This window comes from Zea mays, chromosome 4, assembly GCF_902167145.1.
Source record: "Zea mays cultivar B73 chromosome 4, Zm-B73-REFERENCE-NAM-5.0, whole genome shotgun sequence".
NCBI lineage: Eukaryota > Viridiplantae > Streptophyta > Magnoliopsida > Poales > Poaceae > Zea > Zea mays.
The window spans coordinates 225,920,567-225,948,239 of record NC_050099.1 but is presented as its reverse complement, the minus strand read 5'-3'; the positions used below and the strand labels follow the sequence as shown (position 1 = coordinate 225,948,239).

At 44.3% G+C, this 27,673-nt stretch overlaps 1 protein-coding gene across 2 annotated transcripts in view; it reads right to left on the bottom strand.

The window, feature by feature from the left end:
• LOC103654673 (uncharacterized) overlaps positions 1 to 27,673 on the bottom strand; it is a 118,262-nt gene that overhangs the window by 11,109 nt on the left and 79,480 nt on the right. For both annotated transcript variants that reach the window (XM_020552861.2, XM_008681518.3), the window contains 20 exons: positions 18,369 to 18,986; positions 18,022 to 18,231; positions 13,604 to 13,707; positions 13,227 to 13,522; positions 13,044 to 13,128; positions 11,776 to 12,084; positions 11,261 to 11,647; positions 10,862 to 11,177; positions 10,612 to 10,770; positions 10,325 to 10,488; positions 10,044 to 10,224; positions 9,702 to 9,974; positions 9,415 to 9,615; positions 8,928 to 8,982; positions 4,883 to 5,013; positions 4,264 to 4,773; positions 3,295 to 4,110; positions 2,406 to 2,482; positions 1,129 to 1,594; positions 957 to 1,043 (listed from right to left, as the gene is read on the bottom strand). In XM_020552861.2, the coding sequence (XP_020408450.1) occupies positions 957 to 1,043; positions 1,129 to 1,594; positions 2,406 to 2,482; positions 3,295 to 4,110; positions 4,264 to 4,773; positions 4,883 to 5,013; positions 8,928 to 8,982; positions 9,415 to 9,615; positions 9,702 to 9,974; positions 10,044 to 10,224; positions 10,325 to 10,488; positions 10,612 to 10,770; positions 10,862 to 11,177; positions 11,261 to 11,647; positions 11,776 to 12,084; positions 13,044 to 13,128; positions 13,227 to 13,522; positions 13,604 to 13,707; positions 18,022 to 18,231; positions 18,369 to 18,986 (5,445 nt within the window). The remainder of the gene's footprint in view (positions 1 to 956; positions 1,044 to 1,128; positions 1,595 to 2,405; positions 2,483 to 3,294; positions 4,111 to 4,263; positions 4,774 to 4,882; positions 5,014 to 8,927; positions 8,983 to 9,414; positions 9,616 to 9,701; positions 9,975 to 10,043; positions 10,225 to 10,324; positions 10,489 to 10,611; positions 10,771 to 10,861; positions 11,178 to 11,260; positions 11,648 to 11,775; positions 12,085 to 13,043; positions 13,129 to 13,226; positions 13,523 to 13,603; positions 13,708 to 18,021; positions 18,232 to 18,368; positions 18,987 to 27,673) is intronic.

The following is a 27,673-nucleotide window of genomic DNA, read 5'->3' as shown; positions in this document are numbered from 1 at the left end:
GGATTTTTTTAACCAAGCCTGAAAATTCGCTCCCGGGGGGAATCGAACCCAGGACTTGGAGGTGCTACTCGGAAGTCCTTAACCACTAGGCTAGAGGCCCTTTCGCCCGTTTTATCTTTTAGGCGGTAAAGCGTAAGGCGAGGCGGTGCCTTAATTATATAGTAATATAAAACATTAGACCAAATATGATTTATATAACAATAATTCAAAATTAATAAGTAAGCTAGCACAACTATAAGGCCTAGTAGGTCTATTTCAGTCTAGTAGAAGAGAGAAATAGAAAAAAAAAGAAAAAGAAAAAAAAGTCTACAAACCCAAAGGCCCAGCTAGCTAGCCCAGCCCAACAGCAACAGTTTTAGGTTCAAACAGCTCCCTCCCCACCCGTGCAGTGCATGTGCAGCCGCTGGTCCCCTCACGTGCAGCCGCCGGCCGCAGCAATCTCTCTCCCGCACCTCCATCTCTCTCCCTCCCCACAGCTCCTTCTCTCTCACTCCCCGCAGGTCCCCTTCCTCCTCTGACTGGCTGGCTGGGGCCGCACATCCTCGTCGCAGCTCCATGCGAGGTCCCCTTCCTCCTCTGACTGGCTGGCTGGGGCCGCACATCCTCGTCGCAGCTCCATGCGCGCCGCCACCGCCACTGCGCGCGCTGCCGCAGCGCCCTCTGCCCTCGCCTTACTCCCGCGGCAAGGCGATAGGACACCTTACGTGGTGAGGCTCGCCTTACCACTTTAGCGACACCTTAATAACCATGATTCTTATTATTTTCCACTTTCCACATATAGCCTAACTACACAAAATAACATACTAATAATGTATTGACATCTGAAAAAACTCAGACAATATGCAACTGGAGCACAGAACATTTGTTGTAAGTTGTGACTATAATCATTTTATATCCAGTTAATATGTACTTGTAAACTGTAAACACTCAGAATCTTGTAACATAAAGACTCAAACCTTTGTCCTATCTGAAGCCATCTTCAATTGAACTGAGAACCAGTAATATGACCCATCAGAAGCAAATGTTTTGATATCAACATGCTCCTGAAGATGAATGGCATCTTATATATTTTACAATGCTTCAAGAAGATTAGCAATAGATCAAATGCAAGCACAACACATTGCATACCTTGTTCTCAAGCTCAAAAAGCGATACTCCTACGCTGTACTGTGTGCAACCACCAACAGCCATAGATATTGCAACTCGAGCTGGACTGAAATTGTTATCCCTTGACTCAGAGCGCATACCAGCAGATCGGTTCAAGTAATCTTGTGGTGATAGCATCACATAGTCTGTGCTACAATCTTCAATATCTTCCAGTACTTGCATATTTCTGTGCGACATTGTTCCTCTTCTGACAAGAGACTTTGAAGAATATTTAAGGGAAAATTTTGAAGACTTAGACACTCTACTTAGCGAGTCTGGTCTGCTAAGTGAGTCTGCTTCTGTGCTTTCTGTGGATTCCCCTTCTACTATGCGATAACATAATGGAATTGACGAGTGGTTTTTTATCCAGTAAGGGACAAACAATCTCAGTGTCTTTGGTGCAGCATCACTAGCACCTAGGTCATGCTCAACACTAACTCGTAGTCTCCTAAAATTAACCAAAAAAAAGTGCAACTATCAAAAATAACAAAATAATAAAAGCTAATGCACCAAAAGAAAATTTAAATACAAGCTCAATTAACATAGGACCCTGTCTTAAGTTTGCGTAGCAAATTAACCTACGACCCTGTGGGCAATTGCCGACAATCACAGTACATCTACATGGCATCCTTTATGCATGATTATTGCACATAATTGGTTTATATTCATGGTTTGTAAATTTTTGTTGTTGGGTGGTTCAGGTATCTTGTTAGCGAGCTAGTGTACTTTAGCGTGAGCACATAGTGATATCCATTAAAGAGACGATACTGATGTTCTAGAAAATCTTAGAAGTTTAATTCACATTATGGTGTATTTAATTTGATGATAAGTCAGACAATCATGGAATAATATCAGGAACTGAGGTGATATAACACTGTTCCTCATTTTTGTAGTAGTCTTAAGAAGGATGGGATGACATAATTGCATTAACTTATTGTATCATCTATAAACAGCTCAAATCTGAGTTGCATATTGTTAGATACAGCAGTTACAAGCAATGCAGGTTCTCTAAAAAGATGACACCACAATGAGGAAATGCTAGGCCATGACCACACAGCTCAAAATGAGAATCGACAGTTCAAAAAGGGAAACATCCAGAAGATTGATATGAAAGTGCTGAATCACAGTACAAACTGTACACTTGCGTTATTGTTGTAAAAATAGTGAAATAATGAAAATAATAACATCAGGGTCCATGAAACTTAGAACTAATACTATTACTCATGCAAAACACTGGATCATTGCAAAAGCTTCCAAACCTCTGGCTCTGCTTCTGAACCATCCAGAACGAAGAAACATGTTCCAAGGACAACAAGTCCATTATCAATACAGCATCCTGAAAGAAAACAGGAAACAAAATATTATAGTACTTCAATGTAAGCATGCCAAGACAAGACAGTATGTAAGTAAACCCTTTGGTCCCATGTCACTTGTGGCTGTTCTGCAGATTCCTAATCTGTCCGCAGCGCTGATTTTGGCCGGTGATGAGTTCTGGAAGTGGGATATGGCTGGTGCAAGAGGCATCTCTGCCCTTGCAGCAGTGGTGCAGGGTGTGGAGGGTGTACCGACCCTTGGCCACTGGCGCACCCCAAACGCCGAGACGTGAGACGGTAGTGGAAATCAAAAGCAGAATCGGTGGGGAAGTAGAGACCGACGCAAGGTATGGTTCTGTTTTGATTCTGTTATTTCTCAACTTGCTTGATTCTGTTACAGACTTGGCTTATAAGCCACTGCCAACCCTGGATTCCCCACTATGACAGATAATGACAGCTAATAGCTATGGCCCACCATATGGCCTAAAAGTAGTTAGTCATCCAACACAGCTGCTCCCGTGCCTTTCCTCTTCTCTAAATGTTTCACCAAGACATCAGGCCTTCGGAGTCGTCACAGAGGGTTGATCCTTTGCATGTTAGTAAGGTTGTCTTTATTAAATCCAGGCGCTTATGTTTCTTTGGTGCAGCGTGAGTTCGTGTGTGGGGTGTCTCTGTAACCATTTCTCTCTTCTTTTAATGAAAAGATACACAGCTCTCCTCTGTGTCCGAGAAAAAAAAAGTTTTGCAGATTCCTCAGATTCATACAGGACAGGAGTCTAAATAAACTATAATCCATGAATTTAAAATCTGCTCCATAAAAGGATAAACACAATACCTTTTCTAGAATCCAACCGTTTTGGAGAAACAATGTAAGATAAATTGGTTTCCGTATATCTGCTGAATAGATAAATACACTTCCACCCGAAGGGACAATACCATGCTGCTTTTCAACCATATTACTTTTAGTGGAAATCTCCCATATAGCATACTCAGCTTCATAGGGAAGTTTATTTTCAAGTCTAAGAATTGAATTGAAAGAAATTCTCCAGTCATAGACAGGTACATTCAAATCTGTATGAACAACAGAAGCATCAATTCCAACACTAAACCAGAAATATCTTTCAGTGCTAACAGGAGGATGGCAATATGAGAGCACATCTTTTTTCTCGAGTTCAGCAAGCTTAAGAACAGAATTCCTTGATGATACCACTGACTGCTTTACGGTGCTTTGCCTAGAAAGTGAAGAGTGCTGCTGTTTAGGTATACTCTCAGAACCTAGTGAACAAATCTGGCTCCAGCTATATGATTCCTCTGATTTTTCAGAATATGGGCGAACTTGCAAGCATAAATCCATATCCCTAATCATCGATGTCCAAGGCAACGCAGTAGATGAATGAGGACTGACAGTAGCAAGTACTTTTCTAGGAATTTCTGCACTTTGTTCTTGCGACTGCTGTCTAGAACGTACCCAACGCCTTCTTCTCACGAAGTCGTGTGGTGATTTAGAAGATCTCCAGGATGATGATGGCCAATTCAAGTTTTGAAAATCTGCAGCATATGCCCATCCATCATTATCTACAAAATTCAACCTTTCAATTTTCCACGGTGAGGTCCACCTCCAACCAGATGGAAGGCCAGGCTCAAAAAATGCCTTCACAAAAGGATGCATAAATTCTGTTAGGTTACAGTTTATGATTTATTAAGAACATGTTTGCATGATATAAACCAAAAAAGAGAACAACGATATTGATTTTCTTAGTTATAGCGAAAAACAGCTTCCATTAGTAACATATCTAAAAAATACCTTAGATGAGTATGAGCAGTCCTTTGTGCTCCACTGCTTTAAGTCTTTTCTGTGACCAATTGAAGGGTTATGTCCCCACCCTGCAATTGGTCGGTACCACTGATTTTCAAATACTTCATCAATAACACTGGTGGAGCTTGCCAATCTAGTATTTAACATAGAGTTATCAAGCATGTTTACAGGACATATAGACACTTCAAGTTTTATGTCAGCATCATTGGCAATAACTGCAAGACCTCTCAAGGTTGCATGTTTCTTTCCATTCCTCATAGTGACCTCAAATGCAAAACGGTTATTATTAAGCGATTTTGGAAGGACGGTCACTGGCAAAGCTGCAGTAAAACTTTCCCATGGACCATCTGGGCTAAGTCCTATACAGAAGTCGCTCTCCACATTGTTTATACTGTCTTTCAACCTCTGGAAATATGAATGAGTAGAACGTTCCACATAACAGCTTGAGAGTACTAAAACACCACCTTTTTTCCTGTCCTCAAAATTAGGTATCTGACCCTACAAGATGAAAATGTGCTTTTTGATCAGTATGGGCTGAACATCAGTCAACAAAGAATGCAACATGAATTCCAAATATCTTCCAAACTGACGAGCAAGAGCTTGTTACCTTCTTTGTAAGAGGACATGTTAGCACCCGTTTGACATCAGAAACATGCTGAATCATCCTCATAGAAGGAGCTCGTTTCAACATGGTTGCTCCTCGTCCAATAGGCATAGACAGAGAACCAATTACTTCACCTTTCAAAACAAATAGAGAGAATGTTTACAAATCATAAGCATTCAAACAGTTGCCACCATTCTTTTTCTCTTAAACAAACAAAAGAGTTACATATCATTTTATAAAGAGTTCCACCATTTGTAAATCATCCCATTCAAAATTATAGTTGTCGGGACATGACAATGGAGACCCAAACAAGGGAGGTGACAAGAATGTAACATCGTGACAGATGTGGAACAACGATTCTCAAATGTCTTATCAGCCATCCTCTCACCCTGTCCGAGCAAGGGCATTTATAGTGTAACCAAGGGAAAGCCCCTAAGTACATGTTTGCCTTGGTTACACTTCACATCCTAGGAATATCCTGTACAACAGTGTCTTTCGGGCGATTACAAACCTTATATTATAGGCACCCAATTACATATCCGCACCAGCATTAGTGCGTGCCCATTCCTAACTAACTTGGCTTCCCTTTAGCTTCAAGGGTCACATGCCCATGTTACGGCCTCGACGCTATTCCTTACCGTCCAAGTGACAGAGCGATAGTCCTTAGCGCCTCCTAGGTAACTCTCGGATCGGTGAGGTCCTCAATTGCTTGCCCACGGTGGCCCCAAGCGCTCGACACGGATAGCAGAGTCTGCCTGTTAAGAACTTCCCTCGCCTCACTGTTTACGTGAAGTCCTCGCCATGGCCTTTAGGGTTTTTGATCGACTAGACGATCGTAGACTTGATCGTCTATATTGTCTGGTCTGTTTCCCGTTAGGCTAAGTCTTTTTGTTAATATTGGGCAGCGGATCCGGCAAGGAAGGCCACGACAGCGAAGGATTTAGCCGGGAAGACGGCGATCCGGCCAGAAGATGATCAATAGTTTCAGGCTCTTGACCACAAAGCGGGCAACTTTCGGGGTGATCCAGCCCAATTCTATGGCCAAGGATCTGAACTGATTGTTGGTTGATGGGGCAAAATATCATGGAAGTGGCACCAAGGATGTTTGCTAGTGTTCCCATGAGAATTACAAGAAGAACTGTTCTTGAAGAACTCACTAATCATCGTTGGATTTCAGATATTCAAGGTGCTTTAACAGTTCAAGTAATTGTGGATTGTATCCAAATTTGAGACTGTCCCAATCAGGTGGAGTTACAACAGGGGTGGCTGATTCTCACATTTTTCGGCTCTTGCCTATTTGAAAATATTCAGCCAAAATGGCCTATGAGGATTTTTTGTTCGCTCAGTTTATTTTGAACCATATGATAAGATTTGACGTTCTTGGACCCCTCCTAAATGTAAATTTTTCCTGTGGTTGGTGGCCACAACAGATGGTGAATGGCGGACAGGCTGGCCTGCAGAGGTCTTCCCCACCATGACTGATGCCTGCTGTTTGACCACGAAGAAGAAACAGTCAGCCATCTGCTCCTTTCTTATATGTTTGCGCGAGAATTCTGGTTCAGAATCCTAAGACCTTATGGCCTACAGACCCTTGCACCACAATCTAAAGATAGGAGTTTCTTTCTCTGGTGGACGCAGGCTGAAGAGAGAACTGAGGGGTTGACAAAAAGGTTTCAACTCTCCTGTTATCCTGGGAGCTTGGACTTTGTGAAAGATACAAAATGGATGTGTCTTTGAAAGCTTCTGCCCATCCATGATTTCAGCTTTTGCCCGTTTTGTCGAAGAAATGGATTTATGGATGATGGCTGGCGTTAAAGGGTTGGTGTTCCTTTCAGCAACCGCTGGTAGTGGTAGTTGGCCTAGTATCATCTATGCCTACGGATAATCCTTTCTTGTATCATAGGTATTGGAATATAAAGTGCTTGTTGTATTGCATAGGAGATAGGGTACATATATATAGACTCAGAACCCTGACAATAATGGGTCGGCACCCCAACAGTGGTGCCAGCCCAACTACACATACAGAGAACACACATTGTCAAACATCCCCCCGCAGTCGCAACGGGGGCACCGTACACGACGAGACGTGGTCGAGATACACGCAGCAATAGCCTGTTCTACGGGAGGGGTCAATGTTCAAGCATCAACGATCGGAAGGCGACACAACAAAAGAGCACCAGCAGTTCGACCTTCTTGCTTCTTCGATTGTCTGGACGTCGAGGAGCCCCACCAGGGAGGCTGACAGCAGCGCACGTTTCTGCGCCAGTCATGGTGGTCGCGTCCGCGACAGAATAGAAGGGGTAATGGCAGATCCGGCCAGGAAGGCCACGACAGAGAAGGATTTAGCCAGGAAGACGGCGATCCGGCCAGAGGGACATCGGATCTAGCCGAGAAGATCGCAACAACGGTGAATCCGGCCGGGAACGCCGCGGCAGCGATGTATCCAAAGAAGGCGATGAAGGGGAGGGCGACAGGGCGGGTACAACCGAGTAGGGGCCTGTGCCGGGCCTGGCATGGGGGGTTTGACGCAGACGACAGGAGAAGGTCGAAGGAGGCACTGCTGGGTGTCAACGCGGGCAGTTAGGAGGTTGCCAACATGATGATAAGGGGTTGCACGGGCAGTAATGCCAGCGCAGGGGAGACACGCGCGGGGAAGAGGTGGCCAATGCTGGTGAGGACGACGAGCAGGGGCGAGCATGGCCAAGGGAAAGGAGGCCCCCACGGCTAGGGAGATGGCGGCTCCGCTCAGAGCGAGCGCGAGCGGGGCCCTGGCAACTTGAGCGCCTGCGCCGGGGAAGATGGCCGCTTGGAGAAGCGGCCGGCGGCGATCACAGGGGAGTTAGCCACCGTGGGTAGGGCTGGAAAAAAAGCTCGAGGCTCGCAAGGCTCATGAGACTCGAGCGAGCCGAGCCGAGCCTGTTTTTTGAGTTCGTCGAAGGAGCCAGCTGAGCCGTTCAGGCTTGTGAGCTGTGCCAAATTAATTAATTTACAAAATAACAATGGATATTGGATAATTCTATGGATAATAGGGTCGTATCTTAGCTTTTGATGATGAATTTATGACATTTCATAATTTAGATTACTCATAGTAGTGAATGATGATTTTATATTCCACATTTATATATTTTTAATTATTTTATAATGCAATAATATTTATCAGCGTGCAGCTCGCAAGCCAACTTCGAGCCAAGTCGAGCCTCATTCTTGAGCTCGTGCAATGGGCGAGCCGAGCCGAGCTCGAACAACCACCGAGCCACACGACTTGTTTCCAGCCCTAGCCGTGGGGAAGCGGCCGACGATGGTGATAGGGGAGGGAGTCGCGGGGGTAGGAGCCAGAGGAGGGTCCGCCACGTCGGCCACGCCGGGATAGGGACGGACGCCAAAGAGGGGGAGGGAGCACGCTACCAGCGTGCTGGGCATGGCGTTCGTCGGCCGGCGAGGAAGAGGTCCAAGCAGAGGCGCTGGGACGATGGTCGACGCTGGAGGAGCTCGACGACCGAGGTGTTGGCGTCCAAGGCGAGGTGGAGACGGCGGTGTCTTCACCGGCAACCCGTGGGTGAGCTGCTGGGGACGCCTGGTGCTTGAGGTGAGGTGTGTTCACCGGCAGCCTGTGGGTGAGCTGTTGGGGACGGCTGGGCTGGGGGCCGACCCCGGAAGTGAAGGTAAATGCTCCCGGGGCTGGCCGCTCTTCCTAGGCAAGGGTGGGCGGCGGCTGTGGAGCGAAGGAAGGAAACCCTAGGGCTCTGATACCATATTGGAATGTAAAGTGCTTGTTGTATTGCATAGAAGATGGGGTACATATATATACTCAGAACCCTAACCCTAATGGGTCGGGAGCCCAACCGTGGTGCCAGCCTAACTACACATACAGAGAACACACATTGTCTAACAATAGGATTTGGCCACCATGAGCTAGCTAGCCTTTTCAGTTTTGTAAGGCCTTTAGGGGCCTAGTATACTTTTCTTCTTAATATACATATGCAGTTCTCATGCCTGTCAAGAAAAAAAACAGTGAAATACTAATTTTACTTATGGTTCCAGAAGCTACCTTTCCCAGCTTTTGATGCAAGATTTGTTACTTCAATCTCTAAATTAGCTGATGCCTGCAAAGTATACCATTAGGATTAGAGCGATCTAATTAGCATTCAAGGTGACAAAATAGGTAGGGGAATACATCACAAATTAGGTATCCTATGACTGCAAAAGGGAAAGCAAAAGAAATAAGTCACCCTAAACCTCAGCTGTACTAATAAGAACCAGTTGAACAAAAATAACACCGGTATAGGTTTCAGCAACTTATTTATTGTGAGACATTGAGACTTATCATGATAATAAAAAATATGATGCAAAATAACAGAAAGGCTAACTGCGCATTTTTCATTGAATACATAGGAGAGGTGCATGTTATATCACTAGAGAAGAAGGTTAAAACATACAGCAGTGCCCACATGCTAGAAATAGTTTTTTTTTTATGAATGAAATGACGCACTAGAACATTGAAGATGGGAAAGAAAAGAAACAAATAGAACCGCTACCTGTTCTGGAACTTCAAATATAAAATGTTCATTCCACTTGGCACAGTGGGTCAGTAACTCAGTAGTTTCCACAGGTTTTACACATCTCGTCCTGGCACTCTGTGGGAACACTTTGTGCTGATCAGAAGCATGGCTTCCAATAAGTAAGCGTAAAGCACAGAAGTAGCTGTGACCATTGCCGTCATCTATGATAGGCAAGCCCTATCATGGAGAAAAAAAAGAAGCTGTAATCTTCATAAAGAAAAAAAAAGTATGCATTTGCAGAATGCAAGAAGTTCAAGTACAACCTTAGACTCAAAGATCTGTACAACAACATAGTATCTTGATTCTGTTGAATTGGATAACACATTTAGTTTATCTGAAAACCTGGGAGGCGGAAGCAACAACGAAACTTTGCTCTCATGCTGTAAAAGCTCAATAGTGATTTCACTATCTTCCATTTTTTTTTTAAGATAAACATCACATCCTAATTTATTCTCAAAAACCACTCTCTGGAAATCATCTTCATTCAATGCAGAGTACGAAGAATCATCAGCTTTTTTCATGTTTTCAATGGTACCCTGTCACATGGATATAAAAACATAAGCAAAATAATGAAACATCAAGGGCGAGGAAGGATAAGTTTATACCTCGCTTTTTGTTGACGATTTATTTTCAAGATCAATCTGTCTTCTCCATGAAACTAACGTTTCTATAAGCAGCTCAAGATTTGCAGAGCTCAGGTTAGCATTTAGAGGACTTGTTGCAGCAACACGAATCCTCTTACCAACTTTGGAAGGAGGGTGTTCACTGGTATCATATGTTTCAAACCTTCAATGATGGCAGAATAATGATAAGGTTGCAGAACAAAAATTCTAGAAGAGAACAGTACTCATTGACAAACAGATACAAATGACTAAACAGGGCTCACTTGAATATTCCATCAAATGGCTCAACAAAGGGTTCCCATGCCTCCAAGTGTCTATTGAATGTGGATGCAGCAATTGAACAGATCAATACAGCATTCAATGTCTCAAATCTTCCATGTGTTGCAAGATTTATATTAGCGATTGTTGTGTCAAAAAGTGGTGTGACCTGAAAAAAGGTAATATTGGTTGATTTGTAATAATTCTATAAATACTGTGTTTACGAGAGAAAAAACAATGTTAAAACTTTTAGATTTTAAAAAGAGATACATAATTTAGCAAGCCTACACACCATTCCACAAGAGCTGTCAAGAATGCCAACCGACAAACAACCCAGCTTCAGCTCAGCAGTAATGTTTTCACGTGCCTTCGGCTTCGCATGGTCAGCAATACGGTATGCCAGTTGAGCTGAGGGCTTCTTGACATCTGGTCTGGCCAGGAAAGTACAGCCCTATAACACAGAATATTTTTATCATTATATTCAGTCAGTGCGGTGAGGTGAAATAATATTTACTAGAAATTGTCTAAGCATCATGGCCTACCTGATTTTCAACTTTCCAGATGCTCCAGCAGCAAGGACCTTTTGAGCTAGAAGACATGGAGATAGGATCCTCTGACATATTCGCTTGGCTCACTAGACTCAGTTTAGGGCAGCAAATGGAATCCTTGCTTGGCATTTCATCTGTTTTTGTTACGATACATCCAAGAGAAGCGTAACCGGGAGGTGGCACTGGATACCAGAAGAATATTTCCTCAAGGCCTTTTCTGTCAATTTGTGTCACTTTAGTAAACTGTACAGGCTTCTCAGAAACAACTGTGTCACACTTGAAAAGAATGCCAAGAGTGGGTGGTTCAAACCTGAAATATGCAAAGGGCCAAGTAAAAACATATCACAAAGAACAGTATTTAGCATTTGTATGTGTACATAATGAAATTGTTACCCTTCAGTTATACAGTCACCAACCGAAGCAAAACCAAAACGAGGTAACGGTCTCCATATAGAAAATGGCTTCTTGGTATCGTTTCCTTTATCCCACCATATCCTTTCAAAATGGGGAGTAGACATACAATAGTTACTTGGTCTTGACAAAGTGCGAAGTACATCCCATCCAGAAAGACTCTTGCGGTGATTTAATTGATCAGAAGATTGGTCATTCTGGATAGATGAATCTGCACTTAGATCTTTAACAATATAGCAATTTGGATTCCGGAGGAGAACATGGTGCAAATTAAGAGCTTCTGTTTTAGTGGGTTGCTCTATAGAATTATGTGCACAGAATGAAGCAATCACATTGTCCACACGCCAGATGCTAAATTCAGAGATTATTCTGTGAACAAAATTAAAACAAGAACAACCATTCACATGGTGTTGGTATTTCATTGTAAACTTCATGCATAAAAAAGAACCACTGTACAAAATGGTATATCAGACAAATAAAAGTAAATGATATCATACCCAGCAGCAGGTGAGAGAGTGTGTATACAATCTGAAAATGTCGCAGAAGTCGCAAGATCAGAACGAAGGCAATACACTACATGGTTTGAAGGTGGTAACCTTCCAATATTTACCACACATCCTAGAGCTAAATATCCAGGTGGTGGTACAGGAATCCAGATAGAACATTCGTTTTCTTCAGTTGATTGACAGGAATCAATGAGATCCAGAGAACCAGGTAATACATGAATTAGCCTAAATCCAAGAGGTTTTCGTACACGACCATAAGTATTACTTATAGCAACCACAACCTGAGAAGGTGGCACAGACCTGAGAAGGTGCAAGACATCAGCTCCTGCTGAAGCAATATAAAAAGGTCCAAATATTCAAACAATCTGGTGCTAATAAAGGTAAAAAGAATAAAAGTTATATCACTTCTTTCGTGGACAAGTCCATTGAAGTTTGCATCTTTTCATGCATAACAGAGGAGGAGGTTCCAAAATACTACATTAGATCGATCACAAAATAACAGATATAATAATTTCTATACATTGTTTCAAAAAAAGAATTTCTATAGTAAAATGCATATTAAATGTGTTGCATCACAAAGCTGCAGAAACTCTGAAAACTACAACCATATGGTTGACCAAACAAAATCTGTACTTTTGCCATAGACGCATCAAATGTGTACTTCCCTGGTACATTGTCACAGTTACATAAATATATAGTTTTGTGATACAATGACACATTAAATCTGTAGTTTTGAGGCAGTTAACAACACCACGTAGACTTCTTATGAGCTTTACACATAACTGTTATTTTGTAATATCACAATTAGAGACCCATATGAAAAAATTGTGCTCATTGGCTATTTGCAAAGTGCATCCATAGTGATCAATGTAGACAAAAAGGAAAAAAGGCATGCCATCAGCAAGACAATGTTTAAAACTTTTTGCTTAATACTCGTGGTATTTATACCAGCGCAAAGTTTCAGGTTTTCAGTCACATGCCTGCTATAGTATTTAGCATGCATCTCCAAAGATGACGATGGCTTAGACAGAACAATTACTAGACCAAAACTCAACAGACACTTGATGAAAGTAAAAACTGTTAGAATCCCGTTAGGTTTTTGTCAGTCCCTGTGTAATTACATGTTTACCCCTCTGTGTAATGGGCTTGGCCCAACTACTTGGATTATATAATTGCACTCCCAACCCTGATTAGGGTTAGGGTTTCCATTCTCCAACTATAACTTCATCAAAATGATAGATATGAAGGGGGCAAATCACCTTGAGGACACACAATCACCCAATATGACATAATTGGAGGGAGCTTGTGGCCGCCAGAACGTTAGGTTGTAACCAGGTAGGTCACCTGCAGTATTGAATCAGTATAATAGACTAGCATATGATGCCCTACTACAAGAACCAGAATAAGGAACAAAAAAAGTGTAGTATGTCACATGCACATACCTTTTGGTGAGCTCCAAATTCGCTTAAAGTTTGTGCAAGAAATTAGTGGGCTAATATTACCAAACTGCAATGCTGCAAGAGTTTGGTTTTGCAGTTTAAGCATAAGAGAAGCAACACTCAGAGAAAGATGGATGCAAACATCTGTCGACACCAACACTATGTTTGTCTTTTCATTGACTGAAGTATATTTCCATGAAACATCTACAGGTTCAAGAACAAGAAGACCAGAACCAGCTTCAATTGTAAGGTCTTTAATGACAGATCGAGCCCATATATCTTTTTCTTTTGAAGCATACCTGTTTTAATATAAAAAGGCATATCATTAAACAAAGGAAATCCAAAAAAACCAATGGGTAAACAAAGTGAGGAAGACAAACATGAAACTGAAATCCATCTTGGCCCGAAGAAGCTTCTCAATGTGCAACGAATCATCCATTGATAACTTTGAACTGTCATAGAATGTAAATTCTGGAGATACAACCTGAACATTTTCAAAAGAGAATGTGTAAAATTCACCAGCAAAATATAGGTGGACAGGAACATATATATTCAAAAGAATGTAACAATGAAGCTACAAAGTTAAAAAGACAAAGTGCATAAAATGTATGGTTGCATTGCATGTCACTGAATTTACACTTCATTACCAAGACTCCAATGGCAGTTGAAAGCTCCATGAGTGGTTTTACTAATGGAGACAACTAGTGAACTAACCTCTACTCTAATATTTTGAACGAGCTAAGTTAGATCCACAACGAAGATCGAGTAAGAATGAGAACCATGGAAAGAATAGTGATGGCCACAAAGGATAATTAAGTGCTCAACATGAAAAAAAAGAAACTAGAAAAGAAAAATGCAAGGGCTCAAGGCAAATATCTAGGATTCTAGGGCATTTTGTTTTGCCCATTAGGATGCAATAGAGTGTGTGACCAGATTTAGAATAGACAATTGTACTATTAAGAAGGGAACTTAAATAGATAATTCAGTCATCTAGTGCCACAAGGTGTTCAAATTATTTACATTGCATATAGGCCTAGTGCATCTTTGATGATGCCTCTCCTAGTCTTCCTGTTGCTGTTCAGAACATAAAGGATGAGGCTGAAATTTGGTGCAGGGCTGGTGCCAAGAGACTTGCGGCCATCTGGCCAGGCTAGAGTGGTGTGTCTGGTCGTGTTTTCTCTTTGTCTAACAGGTGCTCGCTACTGTGTCTGTTGTTAGTGTACCCGTTTAGGGTTTGAGGTTTCACCTCGTGTATTTACCATCTCACCCATGTAATGGGTCACGTCCACCGAGCACAGTCTATTAATACAAGACCCAACCCCTCATTAAGGTTAGGGTTTTCCACATGGTATAGAGTTAGGGTTTTCTTACTCTTCCCTCCTCCCACCCAGCCGCTGCCCCCACCCCACTCCTCAGCCGCCGGCCCTCCCCTGCACGGGCCCCCGGCTTGGCGTGGCCGGTGCCGGCGCAGCTCTCCCCGGAGCGGCGCCCTGGCCCGTAGGGTCCGCTGCCGACATCCCACCCCCCACCCCCCGACGCGGCGCCCCTACCCCCCAGCACCACCGCCGCCCTCGCCCTGGCCCCCCTATCCACCAGCGCCGCCGTCGTTGCGTACGCCATCCTCGGCGCGACCCCGTTGCCCCCTCCCCGTCCCTCGCCGGCTCTCCGCCCTATGATATAGCCTGGGACAAAGTTACAGCTCCAAAGGAGAATGGAGATTTGGGAGTTGTAAACCTCAAATTGCAAAATCAAGCTCTGCTAATGAAACACTTGCAAAAAATTTATAATACACATGATACTCCTTCGGTTCAATTTGGAACACTCATTACAGCATGGGGCAGATTCCACATACATCTTCTGATAAGGGTTCCTTTTGGTGGTGAGATGTTGCTAGATGCGTTGATGGATATAGAGGGATAGTTATGCCTTTGGCAGGTGATAGGTGCACTTTTCTTATTTGGCAAGATGTTTGGAATAATGCTCATCTAGCTACTGAATTTCCTAGGCTTTACTCTTTTGCCAAAAAGGCAAACTGCACCCTGATGCTGTTTGTGCAAAATAGAGATACCATCTCAACTTCCACACCCCTTTCCATGGAGGGATTGGAAGAGTACAATATCTTTGAGAACAGGATTGGCACCATACTCAATGGTATGCAAGGAAAGGATGTATGGGTGTATCGTTAGGGGAACAATAATTTCCAATCCAGTACGGTTTAAAGATCACATTTTCAGTCGATCAGGCCACCTTTGCCTTTCAAATGGATCTGGGGACCCAAAGTTTGCAAAAAGATCAAAATTTTTATCTGGTTGTTATTCAGAGACAGATTAAACACCAGGAATCTGCTAAGAAGGCATACTAAAGTGGCAGAGGACGATTATTGATGTGTTTTATGCCAGTTGAACTGTGAGGAGTCCACATACCACCTTTTCTTTGAGTGTCAATTCAGTATGGATTGCTGGAACTTTCTGAACATCCATTGGGATCACTCTCAATTTTTCTAGACTATCATTTTTCTGGAATACACAGGAGAGCTGCGCATCTTTGTATTAATAGAAGAAAAGAAAGGGGGGAGAGAACCCCAATACAGCACACACACCACTAGAGACTAACTACGGATCACCGACTAAAACATGGAAGAAACACGACCCACACCGCTGTTTTAAGCCAGCAACTCATCGACTTGGAGGAAGGACAAGGCCTTGGCACCAGTCATAAAAGCAAAAGATGTGTTTGGGTGGCCTTTTTTTCTAGAAAACGCAGGAGGACTGCGCCTCATTATATTAAGTAGGAAGGAAGAAAAGGGTCAAAAAGAACCCGATTACAAGGATCTGCTTAGAATGAGTGATGATACTAATATGACTGTTAGTTCTTGGCTTTCTAACCTTTAAGCTTTGCCTCCTTTCCTGGAAGGCTTGGTTGGGTCTTTTAAGTTTTTGTGGTAGTGATTGTACAGTTTTGTATTTTGTATATTCCTTTTAATTAATTAAAAAATCCTGCTGTTGGGGTTTCCCCTACAGTTTATTGGTCAAAAATATTATGAGCTTGGCATGTGATATCAATTTCCGCATGAATCATCTAGCTTGAGCTCTCCACAAGAAAGATGAAGATTATCAGCTAGCAACCAAACCTCAAGTATATATCTTATGTCATCTCATGCTCCATGTGACTTGCTCACTATACTTACTCTTGCAATTACATTCATTTACTCGTTTTATGGCATCTGCTCAACTAGCCTCGTATTGATTGTAACTTGCAATATAACACTTGATAAGAGATGAGAAAGTGCTCTTTGTGCAGTTTTTCTGCAAACACCAGAAGTGTTTAATGGTGCACCGGACGTGCGCAACAAACACAAGGCAGGCTCAGACACGCTCCACAGTTTTCAGCCGACCATAGTGGAGTCAGATGTGCACTGGATATGTCTCACTAGATGGCGAATCAGACATGGGACTCAGAGAGCATGTAAATTAGAACTCACTCTAACACTCACCAGACATGTTTGATGTGGCACCGAATAGGAAACTCAGAGAGCATATAAATGAGTACTTCAAATCTAACATGCATCGAACATGCCCAGTGCTATGTCCGATGTGTGAATCGGATACCAGATAGATGGTAACATCAGTTTTATAGCTGTTTGGATTGCACCAGATATGTCCGACGCAGACATTGGCAGTGCACCGAACATATCCGGTGCTCAGACAGCAGAACAGTAGCTATACTTCTTGTCCAAGCAATTTAAACAATTGTCTCAGGACCAACATATTCTAATAGTGTAAGCAAAAACACAAGGATTAGCTGTCTGAGACCCGGCGTTTGAACAGGTCTAGCTGTCTAAGACCTGTAAGAAGCAGTCAATTTTGACTTCGCTATAGTAAAACAGCAGCATTAGTAGGGTATGCATGTTTGCTTTCTAGCAGTTATTCAGGAGTATTCCATTCTATTTTTTACCTGTAGCTGGAAAGTAGTACTCAAGCAGACTCATCTAGCTATAAGCAAGCAGTAATATGGTTGGTTCTTTACATTCTATTTTTTTTCCCTGAAGTTCGCTGGAGGATTTTGGACCTTTCCTTTGTCTATCTTTTTTTATGTTTTAGATGTGCCTAAACTGTGGGCTCATTAAGGTGTTTTCCCAGCCTCGTAGACTTTCTGATCTGAATCAGATCATGCTATGTGTATTGTGTGCTGGTTCCAGACTGGGCGCTTGCTCCCTTTCTCCTCTTGCTCCATTTCTCCTCGTCCCCATGCTCTGAATGTTGTTCTCTGAACTTCTATAATTCTGTTACTCTGGTAATAGAAATGTGTGATCCCCGTTCGAAAAAAATTTATGGTTGGTTCACAATCTGACTCATCTATGTACCATATGGGGGCGTTTGGCGACATCCACTCCACTCTCAAAGCTCCTAACTAAACGCCTCAGCTCCATGAACTCCACCTCCTGCGTGTATAGATTTGAAACCATCTCGGTCTATGTAAGGCCTGTACTTTCTTCTTCTTATTAATATAATGATACGCAGCTCTCCTGCGTGTTCGAGAAAAAAAAAACTCCACCTCCACGAAAAATGTGGACCAAGGGTCCAACCCCATAGTTTTCATGGCACTCCTCAAGGGTTGCTCCAAAGAACAAGGTTTCAGAAATCCTCCTGGAATTGGGTTTCAATACCCACCATGCCACTGGTTACACAACCAAAACCCACCTCATACCGGTTCAATTCTTCTGTCACATAAAAGCTGCTCATATAGATTTGAAAAGAAAATCAACTACAGGAATTACACAACTGAGATCTAGTTGTACCTGAGCCTCAAATGTAAAGTTCAGTATTTGGTTTGTGGGACCATCAATGGCATTCTGCAGATTTCTCTTTTTATGTTCTTCAAGGTTTAAACAGTCTTCATCATTCGTGAAAGAACTTTCTAACACAGAAACCTCTACATCATCTTCAGAAGAAATTGAGTAACTGCTTCCCATGTTCAAGTATACACATCTTCTAAGCAGTGCACCATTCTAGTATGCACAGTATAAAGAACAATAAAGGTGTAAGTCCAGCATCAATATAATGGTGCACTATAGAAGAAAACATTACCAACTTTATAGTAGAAGTAGTTCAGATAAAGCATAGAAGTAAATTACATGTTTAATACCTCAATTTTGACATTTTTGAATCGAAGTCTTTTGCCACAACCAATTATGATTATAATCCCAGAGTATACCTGTCCTTTCTTATCAAATTCCTCACATAAGGATACAGTGCCCCCACAGCCATCATAAATGAACTCGTCAATATCACAACCATCAACTATTAGCTGCCTTACAGGAGATAGTTGAATAAAATCCTCTTTTTGCAAGAAAACATGCTCAGTAAGTATAATATCATCAGCCCTCATAAGAGGATCATTCTTCGGGTCTAAGCTTTCCTCTCTGCCAGTTATCGAGCCTAAAGAAGGCACAAAATACTCAACAACAGGAAGCAGAAAATCCAGGACAACAAGTATACGAGGCTGCTGTATTCTTATAACAAATGATTGAAAAGAAGAACGCGAACGATAATCCAGTATCAGCATTGTGAGGTTCGAAACCCCTGCATCAGTTGAAGAGTCATCAACGCACAGATTAGCAGTCTCTGAACAAGATCCAAGCATCAGACGCATCTCAGACTTCGTATCTGGACGGATATCATGTATTGAAAATTTCAATATTGACAAATATAGATCCATTTCAAGCATTGAAGTTGTTCTATAGGATACCCATAGACCTTCCACCTACAGCAGAAACAGTACAAAGTGTAAATATGCTTCAGGAATAATATAATACATATTGCATACCATTACCATCACATACCAAAGTGTTAGACTGTATCTTTCCTTTCCTATGTAATGGGCCTAGAGCACAACCCATAAACTCAGGCACTCTAGGGCTAGGGTTTTTACACATTTCAGCATGGTATCTAGCAATGTCCCGTTCTCTCCTACCATCCCCTAGCCACCAGGGACGGAGGGCCCGGTATGGCGAGGTATGGCCCACACCATACCTTGCTGCGGCATCAAAACAGAGCAGAAGACCTCCACCGGCCCACGCGGCCACGACATCCGCTGCCGCTCTCCGCTCCGCGTTTCCGCTAACAGTTGCGCACTCTCCACCATCGTTCCTCTGCTCCGTATGGCCCGCTCTGCTCCGTGCGAGGCGCCGCCGCGCCTACTAGCCGCCAGCCGCTCAGCCTTCCCTTCAGACGCTGACGCGCTGGAGGCCATGGACGGCTTCCCTTCCCCTCCTTCTCGTATCCCCTCCCTTCCCCACCCCTCTCATAGTTGTGCGATTGTCGTCGCCTCCCCAGCCACCCCCTCCCCATCTATGTTGTGGGACCATCAATGGCATTCCTGATCTTGACCATGTTCCTATATTTCCTCCTGCAGGTCCCCCATGTTGCTCCCGCTTGTGGCACCAGTGCCTCTCTTGGCTCTTGTACCCATGGACTCTTCAGGTTGCCGTACCAGCCCCAGTTGGTCCGTGTGCCCCACCGTCGGCCCCCACTGGACAGTTGTCAACTTTAGTCCCGCCGGCAACTCCAGTGGCCCCACCTTCGCCCTCGTCTTCTTAGGCGCTCGTGCCATCGTCTTCTCCGACCTCGCCCGTGCCATCGAGGGTATCTCAAGCGCCCTCATTGGCACTGACCCCTCCTCGCTACGCCAACTTTGTGCATGTCTATCAGCGACATGCGTAGGTGAGTGCACTGCCCCACATCCGGACCGAGCCAACAGTGTATCACCCCCATCTCCTTCACCACGACCCTCGCCATGTCCACCAAGTGGTGACTCACCGGGCCGCTAGGTTATTCAACATGTTGATCGTCTTGTTCGTTGTGTGACCTCCACGCCGATCTCCCCAATACCGTCTTCTGTCCACAATGCCCTTACCGATCCTCACCGACGTCACACTATTGAGGACGAGTACCAAACCCTCCTTGCCAATCACAACTTGGATTTGGTGCTCCATCCCCCAAGCAGCATGTAGTGACTGCAAGTGATTCTAAGCTAAAGGTTGATGGATTTCTGGATAGGTACAAGGCATTTTGGGTTCTCCGGAGTTTCACTCAACGTCCTAGGGTCATAGTCACAAAGTTCCCAGATCGATAAGGTTGAGGAACGTGGTACGCTACATGTAGGAGATTTTTACATGGTGATAATCAAAGACCCCGCATACCTGGGTCGGGGACGACGTTCCCTTGTCGAACGTCGCTACCACTGTACCTGTTTCTTGTGACTATGCCTAGGGTTGACTATGATGAGACGTTTAGTCCCGTGATAAAGCATGCTAATGTTCTTGTTGTTCTCTCATTGGTTATCTCTCGTTCTTTGTCGGTTCATTAGTTAGATGTCAAAAATGTCATCCTTCATGGGACTCTCATCGAGACAGACTATTACAACTAGCCTATCAATTTTGTCGATATAGGCTCACCCTGACATGGTCTACAAGCTCAACAAATCCCTCTATGCACTGAAGCAAGCCACTCATGCTCGGTGGTGACACTATATACCTTCTCTTATATGTTGATGACATTGTGCTCACTGCCTCTTGGGCATTTTTTTCTCGAACACGCAGAAGAGTTGCACATCATTATATTCAGGAAAAGAGTTAGGCCGCAAATGGACCAATACAAGAAAGTCGTCTTACGGCGACCAAAAACACAAAAACATAAAAGAATCCATTAAGCCTAAACCACCCATCCCACTACGACAACACAGGCAAGCCAGCAACCAACCCTGGCGCAGAAGCAGTAAGAAGAAAGATCCTGGCCCCTGCCATCTTCCAGAGTTCCCCTTCTTGCTTAGTCTTGAAAAGAGCTTCCTCCATATTAGGCTTGTTCATGTCAAAGACACAATGGTTTCGGTGCTATCAAATGGTCCATGCTCCTAATATGATCAGAGAGTTCAATCCTTGAGCGGCAACTCCATTGACCAGATTCCTACTACACTAGATTATTACTGCCAATGTTTTCAAGTCGTCTGATTAATCGTCCAAGTCGGTTTGGACCAATCACGATTAATCGCCCAAGTCGTCCGAAGCATGTTGAGATCCATGTTCACTTCATCCAGGAGCATGTTGATGTCAGGGACATCCGCGTTCATCACGTCCCAACGAGCTCGCAATTTGCTGACATCTTCACTAAGGGTCCGTTTGGTTGGGGACCCGTTGGAGCGGAGCGATTCTAAATCGGGAATATTGTTGGAACTCACTGACATGTGGTCGAGTGGGTCCAAGCAGTGGGAAAACGGGAGTACTTTGATGCTTAACAACACGATGGATTAGAGCAAAAGTGTTTTTCAGCCTGTCCCATCAGAGTACAGTGCAGGAGTATTTATAAGTAACCAGGGGAGTCTCACCCTTGTAAATACAGTTATGCCCCTAGTTACCTACGTTATCCCCGGAATATTCCCCCCTCAAGGGTTATTACAGGTAATTACGGTGGGGTTAAGTACAACCTGGACGGACACACCATCAACCCTACCCTATGATGTGGCTTACAAGTGGGGTCAGGCGATCCAGGACGGTTCCGCATGGGCCCGCTTTAATAACATGCGCGGGTAGTGACAACAGCCTTCGTCTTAGGGCGTCGGGTCTTCGGGAAACGGCAAGGCCTTCGCTTGTCCTGGCCGATCCGGGAACCGGCAAGGCCTTCGCCTGTCCTGATCGGTCCCTCCGTCCCAAGGCCTTCGCTTGGTTGAAGTAAACTTCCCTTTCCCTCCGTAGTGATTTATCTTGTTCACGTTATAAATGAACCGAGTGAGGGGGCAGTCAACCTTCACCCCAACAAATATTTCCATCAAATTAGGGACGATCTCGCTCCAAAAAATCAGTGGAATATCAGTGTTCCACTTCTCCCACTCTTTGTGGTGGACCCAAATAGAAAATGGAATGATTCGACTTCGCTCTAAGAATTTGGAATGGAGCCGCTCCACCCTCAAAATCTGGAATGGAACTCGCTCTTCTCCTGTGGCTCTCCAACCAAACGGACCCTAAGGGTCTTCTTCGTTGTTCTCGATGTGACTAACCTGGATTAGGTGAGATAATAATCCCCTCGGGATACTGTAGCATATATATAGGCAGTCAATAATACATGGGCCTTATGGGCCTTAACACCCCCTGTCAAACTCAAGGCGGAAGTGGAGGATTTGAAGCATTGAGTTTGAGTAGATGAAACTGATGTTGTGCCCTAGTTTGTGCTTTTGTGAAGAAATCTGCAAGCTGTAATTCTGAGGGCACATATTGAAGATCAATGGTCTTCTGATGACAATGAGATCTAGTGAATGAGACATCAACACCAATGTGTTTTGTGAGTTCACGCTTCACTGGATCATGACAGATTTGTATAGCTCCAGTGTTGTCACAGCGAAGAAGAGTAGGCGAGTCACAAGAAACACCTAGATCAGCCAAGAGCCAACGAATCCAGATAATCTCAGCAGTAGTAGTAGCCAGGGCTCGAAGTTCTGCTTCAGTACTAGATCTAGATACAGCAGCTTGCTTCTTGGATTTCCAAGCAACAGGGGATGATCCAAGAAGAATACAATAACCAGTGATGGAGCGACGATCTGTAGGATCACTGGCCCATGTAGCATCAGAGTAAGCATGAAGCTGAAGTGGGGAATTTGAGTCATAAAATAAACATTGTGCTTTTGTCCCCCGTAAATATCTAAGCACACGAAGTAGGTGCCCATAATGAACTGATGTAGGAGCAGAGACAAACTGACTCAAGATCTGAACTGCATGAGCAATATCTGGCCTGGTGACAGTAAGGTAAACTAAGCTGCCAACAAGATGTCTATATCGAGATGGATCCTCCAAAGGTGTCCCATCAGTCGGACAAAGAGATAAGTGAAGATCCATAGGCGTGGCAACAGTGCGAGTGTCACTAAGACCAGAACGATCAAGAAGGTCTTGTATGTACTTGGCCTGAGAAAGATAAATACCATTTTGAATCTGCAAAACCTCAATGCCCAAAAAATAACTGAGTGCCCCCAAGTCAGACATTTGAAATTCCTTACTCAGGTACGTCTTCACATGAGCAATATGGTCTGGATCATCGCCTGTAATCAACATGTCATCAACATATAGTAATAGCAACGTGCGGCCTCGTGAAGACACATGAATGAACAATGCAGGATCATGATCACTAGAATAGAAACCACAAGCCTTGATGACAGAAACAAATCTCTCAAACCAAGCACGAGGAGCTTGTTTGAGACCATACAAGGCTCGACGAAGACGACAGACATGCCCTGAGGGAACCTCTATCCCAGAAGGTGGATGCATATAGACTTCCTCATGTAGGTCACCGTGAAGAAACACATTTTTGACATCCATCTGAGAGATACTCCAAGAAGATGAGGCTGCAACAGCAAGTAAGGCTCGGACAGTAGTCAGATGGGCCACAGGTGCAAAAGTCTCATCATAGTCAATACCCTGAGTCTGTTGAAAACCTCTGGCCACAAGACGAGCTTTATATCGCTCAATAGACCCATCAGATTTGGTTTTAACTTTGAAGACCCATTTGCACGTGATAGGTACAACACCAGCAGGTAACGGAACAACATCCCATGTACATGTGCGATGAAGGGCATTTAATTCATCAGTCATAGCACGCTGCCACTCAGGTATAACAGAAGCCTCTTTATAAGATGATGGTTCAGCAATGACTGCACCGGCACGGGAAAACCCATAACGTTCTGGAGCTGCAATAGTGCCACGGTCACGAAGATGATACCCCTGATTAAAAACAACATGAGAGTCATCATTGTTAGTACAAGTATCGGCAACAGGATCATCAGCAGGACTGGCCGTGGGATTAGAGCGAGGACGACGAATGTAAGTCTGAGTAACAGGTGGTTTGGAAGAGTAAGACTGAGATGATGTGGAAGTGGAAGGTGGTGTGATGGGAATAAGAACATCGGGTGTAGAAACAGTAGGTGGTAATGCTGATGAAGTTTCAGAAATGGGAGGAAGGCTCATGAAGGCGGTAGACTCTGTGGAATGAAAAGAAGAATGAGTGGAAGAGTTGTAAAAGAAGGGTCGGTTTTCATTAAAGCTCACATCTCGAGAAATACGCATGCGACGAGAAGATGAATCATAACACCGATAGCCTTTATGTTCAGGGCTGTATCCAAGAAAAACACACTCAACAGATTGAGCAGTCAACTTAGTACGTTCACGAGGTGATAATAGTACATAACACGTACATCCAAAAACTCGAAGGTGGTCATAACGTGGAGGAGTTCCAAAAAGGACTTCACCAGGTGTTTTGCCAGAGAGTTTGGATGACGGTTGTCTATTGATGAGGTAAACCGCAGTAGAAACTGCTTCACCCCAAAAATGTGAAGGAACAAAAGAAGATATCAACAAAGTGCGAGCAGTTTCTATAATGTGACGGTGTTTGCGTTCAGCCACACCGTTCTGTGCATGAGCACCAGGACAAGAAAGCTGAGCAAGAGTGCCCTCTGAAGTCAAAAACTGGCGAAAATTATCAGATAAATATTCACCACCAGAATCAGAACGGAAGGTTTTAATATGAGTGGAAATTTGAGTGTGAATCATGCGAGCAAAGGTTTTATAAATAGAAATCAGCTCAGAACGGCGTTTCATGAAATAAATCCAAGTGTAGCGAGAATGATCATCAATAAAAATGACATAGTATTTATATCCACCTTTTGACACAAAAGGTGCAGGACCCCAAATATCAGAGTGAACCAAATCAAACGGTTCAACAGAATGAGAAGTACTAGTAAAATATGGAAGTTGTATTTGTTTTCCAAGATGACAACCCTTACAATGAAAATTAGACTCAACCGAAGTATGACCTAAGCAACCTGACTTTATTAGAGTAGACAATCTAGAGCCACACAAATGACCTAGACGATGATGCCACTGGGCAAAAGACGCAACAGAAGCAAGGGTAGCTGAAAGGACATGCGCTGGAGATGTAGCCAAGGAAGGAAGCCGCAAAGAGTCCAAGATGTAGAGGCGAGGAGCTGCTCTACGGCGACGGCCAGTCCCAATCACTTCCCCTGTGCGAAGGTCCTGTACAAAACAAGATGAGTCATCAAATCCGACAAAGCAATTATGATCCGTAATTTGACCTACCGAAAGGAGATCCATAGATAGGTCAGGGACAAAGAAAATATTAGGTACTGTAAAGTGAGGATCAGAAAGAGAACCCTTATGAGTAATGTGGCATACAGTACCATCAGCTGTCTGCACTGAAGCACCATCTGTGACAGGTGTAGTAGAAGCCAACTTTGACTGATCAGACGTGACATGAAAGGAGGCTCCTGAATCAAGTACCCAAGCCGACTCTGAAGTAGAAGCGGACGAAGTGGCAGCAACAGCAACGGAACCTCTAGTAGACGGTCCTGGACCACGACCACGAGCAGCACGTCGTGCACGAAAATCAGTCAACTTCTCAGGAAACTTGACAAAGCAAAGCTCAGATCGATGATTGGTCTTGCCACAATGATCACAAGGCTTAAAAACATTCTTAGGTTTCTGGGCAGCAGCCAACACACTGTGAGGATTACCACCAGTAGAGGAAAGTGAGTGAAGACGAGTCTCTTCAGCAAGTAAATCAGACAATGCCTTAGCCATTGTGAGAGTGTCAGAGCCCTGAAGTAAACGAGCACGAAGAGAATCAAACTCGGCCCGAACACCCATAACAAATCTGTAAGTGAAGAACTTCTCAATAAACTTATGAGCCGGACATGGATCAGCAGTACAAGCAGGCACCATTGATGTCAAAGCACTCATCAGGCGATCAAAGGCTGAGTAATACTCATCAATGCTCATATCATTTTGCTCAATAACATGTGTCTGCTGCATGAGGGTGTGTAATAGAGCACCACTATCCTGAACAAAACGCTCCTTCAAATGAGACCAGATGGATTTAGCAGTTTTGAATTTAGACAAACTCATAATCATAGACGGTTTGACGCTGTTCACCATAGCAGCCATCACTTTACCATCATTAAGTTGCCACGTTTTGATATCAGCAGCATTGCGACGATCATCAGCAAGAACAGGTGCCGCATCAGTCAAATGGAAGAGTAATCCATGTCCCCGGAGTGCAGTCTCAACACAGAAAGCCCACTCCGGATAGTTTTGACCATCTAGAGTGATATTGACCACAATAACATTTGTTGCCATATTGAATTCAATGGAGATAAGTGAAACCAAACAAACCAGAAGAGCCGCAGCTGACAGCAGTCCGACTTGGACAAGTTGGCGAAGATCCTGGGCAGCAGAAGCTGAGATGGACAGCAGTTGTCGCCCTGCTGCAGAGAATCGAGATCACTGGAAGCCACCTGCGCAGAAGCAGCGACAGCAGCAACGGTGTAGAGTTGCAGTCCTGCTCGGCACAGAAGTGGCGAGGGCGCAGATCCGGATCAGGCGGATCAGACAGACAGCGCAGAATTGCTGACAGCGCAGATCCGGTGAAGGCGCCCTGCAGACTGCAGTTCGACTCGGCAGGCAGCTGGCCAGCCGCCGAGCCGGCGGACCACCAGGAAGAAGATGGCGGGCTCCTGGCAGGCACAGGAAGAGGGCGGCGGACGGCCCCTGGCGGCGGACGTGACAGATCCGCGCGGGGCGACCAAGATCCGGTCCTGGCGGGCACAGGAAGAGGGGGAGCTCGATCCACGATGAAGCAGCAGATGGGGCGCAGACCGAGACGGCGGATCCGGCGGACGGTGGATGCGCAGGCTGGATCCGGCGGACGGCAGACGGCGGGCGGCGGATGGCAGACGGCAGGCCGCGACGGCGGCCGGGAAAAGGAGGCCCGCGGCCGCGACGACGGGCGGGAGAGGGAGGGCCGCGACAGCAACCAGAGAAGGGGAAGAAGCTGGCTGCGAGGGCAGCACAGCGACGGCGCGACGGCGCCGAAAAAAATTGGATCAGGGTTGGGTTTAGATGTAAACCCTAACCCTAACCTGCTCTGTTACCATGTGACTAACCTGGATTAGGTGAGATAATAATCCCCTCGGGATACTGTAGCATATATATAGGCAGTCAATAATACATGGGCCTTATGGGCCTTAACACTCGAAATCTCGGTCCAATCTTAACGCTTGTCGTGGCTAGAGTTTCGCCCGCGAGGTTGTTAGACTGTATCTTTTTTCTTGCCAAAATGTAATGGGCCTAGAGCCCAGCCCATGTACCTGATATATATGGAAAACTCAGCCCACTCTAGGGCTAGCGTTTTTATACATTCCAGCACAAAGTACTAAAAGGTGTAAAATAAAATACATTCTACCGTGAAGCAGTACAACTTTTTTCCTCAAACTGGCAGGAGCTGCCCCATATTATTATAATAAAAAGAAGAACAAATTACAAAAAAGTGGATAGATGCAATAAAAACAAGCGGTAATACATAACGATGATGATAGATGTGAGATGACATATTTTGCTA